This window comes from Lipotes vexillifer, unplaced genomic scaffold (assembly GCF_000442215.2).
Source record: "Lipotes vexillifer unplaced genomic scaffold, Lipotes_vexillifer_v1.1 scaffold217, whole genome shotgun sequence".
Lineage (NCBI taxonomy): Eukaryota > Metazoa > Chordata > Mammalia > Artiodactyla > Lipotidae > Lipotes > Lipotes vexillifer.
Window position 1 is genome coordinate 358,643 of NW_006788200.1, and position 2,716 is coordinate 361,358.

At 51.3% G+C, this 2,716-nt stretch overlaps 1 protein-coding gene across 3 annotated transcripts in view; it reads right to left on the bottom strand.

Moving 5' to 3' along the window:
• Positions 1-2,716, bottom strand: part of P4HA2 (prolyl 4-hydroxylase subunit alpha 2) — a 42,788-nt gene that overhangs the window by 28,123 nt on the left and 11,949 nt on the right. For all 3 annotated transcript variants that reach the window (XM_007461324.1, XM_007461326.1, XM_007461325.1), the window contains one exon: positions 253-390. In XM_007461324.1, the coding sequence (XP_007461386.1) occupies positions 253-390 (138 nt within the window). The remainder of the gene's footprint in view (positions 1-252; positions 391-2,716) is intronic.

Here is a 2,716-nt window from a genome sequence, read left to right on the forward strand (position 1 = left end):
TCGGCATTCTCTGAGCTGAGAGAGGACAGGCCTGGGCTAATACTGGAGGGAGGTGGTGGGGCAGGGGCTGAGGGGAGACAGCTGTCATGGGAATAGAGGACTGACACCAACTGGAAACCCAAGAAAGAACTACAGCCAGAGGTCGTGGTGAGCCTGAGCGTAGAGACCATGAGTCAGCAGTGGCTCCATCCTTGTCCATACACCACAGTAGACACACAGGCTGGACAGGCTTTGTATGGAGTGGTGAGTTACCTGGAAGCTCCCCTTTGGAAATTGTGTCTGGGTCCAGTTTGTATGTGTCCTGAAGTCTCATCAAGGCCTTGGCGGCTCCTGTTTCATCTTCATCAGTGGGAAAGAACTGTCGCTGCACTGACAGGTTGGCAATAAAGCCTTCCAAAGGAGAGAGTGAGAACAAAAGGTTACCTTGACCCAGGGATAGAATTCCACCTGGAACCAGACAGGCACCCACCGGAGGGTCTCTGGTTAGTGCAATCTCCCTGCCCCATCCCTCAAAGGCTGTTTCCCCTTCCTCCAGGAAGCCCTCCTTGATGGCTCCAGTCCAGGGAGAACTCCCCTTTCTCACTCCTCACTGTACCAACTGCCTGTGCTGCTCATTTGGAACCGAAGAGAAAGGCCCCCTAACACTAATTAACACGTGGGAATCTGAGAGTCTTGGCGTGGAGATAGAAGGAAAAGAGGACAGTGAGGGTAACTGACAGAGACACAGGAAAGGACTCCGGGAGGACTTGCTGACCACTCAGTGGAAAACAAATCACATGGAAAACCTTGATCCAGGATCATTAGTCTGGCCAGGTGATCACAGATTCCTAGCCTCCATCTCAGGTTGAACAGCCCAAGGGACAGAAATGGTCAACTCAGAGAGCCCAGCTGGCCACTCATTACTGACCACTGGCCCTTATCATCCAGAAAGGTGATGATGACAGTCCTGGAGGTGTTTGGTGCTGTCCCCACACCAAGATTAGGAACTGGAGAATCATCTGACCAAGGTCAGTATTGAGGTGGGGCTGCATAAGCCCGGCATGGTTCCCCTGAGAGACCACACTGGGCCTTGCTCTGCTTACTAGGGCACTCCTACCACTCAGACCCACAATGAGCTCAGGGCATGAGTTCCCCAATTGTGGTGCTCAAGACCACAGCCTGGAGCCTGGGAGAGCCCCTGAGCACAGAAGCACCTAAGGAAGCTGTTTGGGGACTCCAAGCCCTAGTTGTAAAGCAAGATATATACCTCCTGCGATCTCAGGACTCCAGGTGGAGGCCAGGCCCTCCCATGCTGATTCAGAGGCTTCAGTTGTGCTCATAAGCTGAGAATTAGTAGGGGAAGTCCAAGGCCATTCCTTCTCTGGCCTCTTCCCCAGAGCAGCAGGACCCATAGCCACCTACTCTCATGACCTCAGGCTCAAACACACACTTCCAGCCCTGCCTGGGGACCCAGGGACCAAGATGCTGCAACCCTGTCTTCCTCACGGCTGCATGGTCAGGGACTCTATGAGTTTACAATCCAGGGGAAAAAAATGCTTCCAGAAAAAGCCACATGGTTAGCATGTCTCCCTGCCTCCCCCTCTCCCCATTTCAGGGGAAAGAACTCTGAAAGAAAGAGGTGAAAACAACGTATTGCTGTCTGGGGCTGTCCTGTCTCCCTCCGGGTAATTATAAGGTTTTCCAGGAACCAGATGTTGACGGTGGGGGATGGGCATGAAGAACAAGACTTGAGAACAGAAGATCATATGGGCAGGCTTATTCTCCCACACTGCAGGCAGGACTGCCAGTTCTGAGCTACAGGCTCAGGCTGGGAGGCAGGGTCTGGGAAAGGCAGCCATGGCTTCTGGAGGCAGTGAGCTCACTGGGCACAGCTCTGCCCGGCTGAGCTCACCAATCCCTGCCCGGAGGCCACCCTGCTCCCAGCCAAGCCAAGCCCAGTCTGGCCATAAGGGCTAAAACACCTCAGCCCCGAGAGACAACGATGAGTCTGAAGTTAATCAGCACTTCCAACTCAGGGAGAAGAGACAGTGAGTCCAGGGGGGCTGGGCTCAAGGCTGGAATCAGAAGGACCCACCTCCAGGCCTGCCCCACCATCTCCTGCTAAGAGGAAAATATCAGAGCATAGAAAGTACTACCATAGTAAAAGACTAAGCACAGTTAAAGCTTTAAATAAGTTCATACTCTAACCTGCAAATCCCACTTATAGGAATTTATCATAAGAAAATAATCAGAGATGGGCATAAAGATATGTGTAAGATTGCTGATAATCTGGAAACAATTCCACATCCACTGACTTGACCAGTTTTACACTACACCAGTATGACATATTACTGTCCAGCCATTAAAACCATGCTGTAGAAGGACATTTAAAGGACATACAGAGAAGCTGAAAAATTCAGGAAAACAGTATATGCTTATGTCACAAATCTGCCAACAGATAATGTTTTCTTTCTAAAAGATATGAATGGTGGGCTTCCCTGGTGGCGCAGTGGTTGAGAGTCCGCCTGCCAATGCAGGGGACACAGGTTCATGCCCCGGTCCGGGAAGATCCCACATGCCACAGAGCGGCTGGGCCCGTGAGCCATGGCCGCTGAGCCTGCGCGTCCGGAGCCTGTGCTCCACAGCAGGAGAGACCACAACAGTGAGAGGCTCACGTACCGCAAAAAAAAAAAAAAAAAAAAAAAAAAAAAAAAAAAAAAAAAAAAGGAAAAAAATT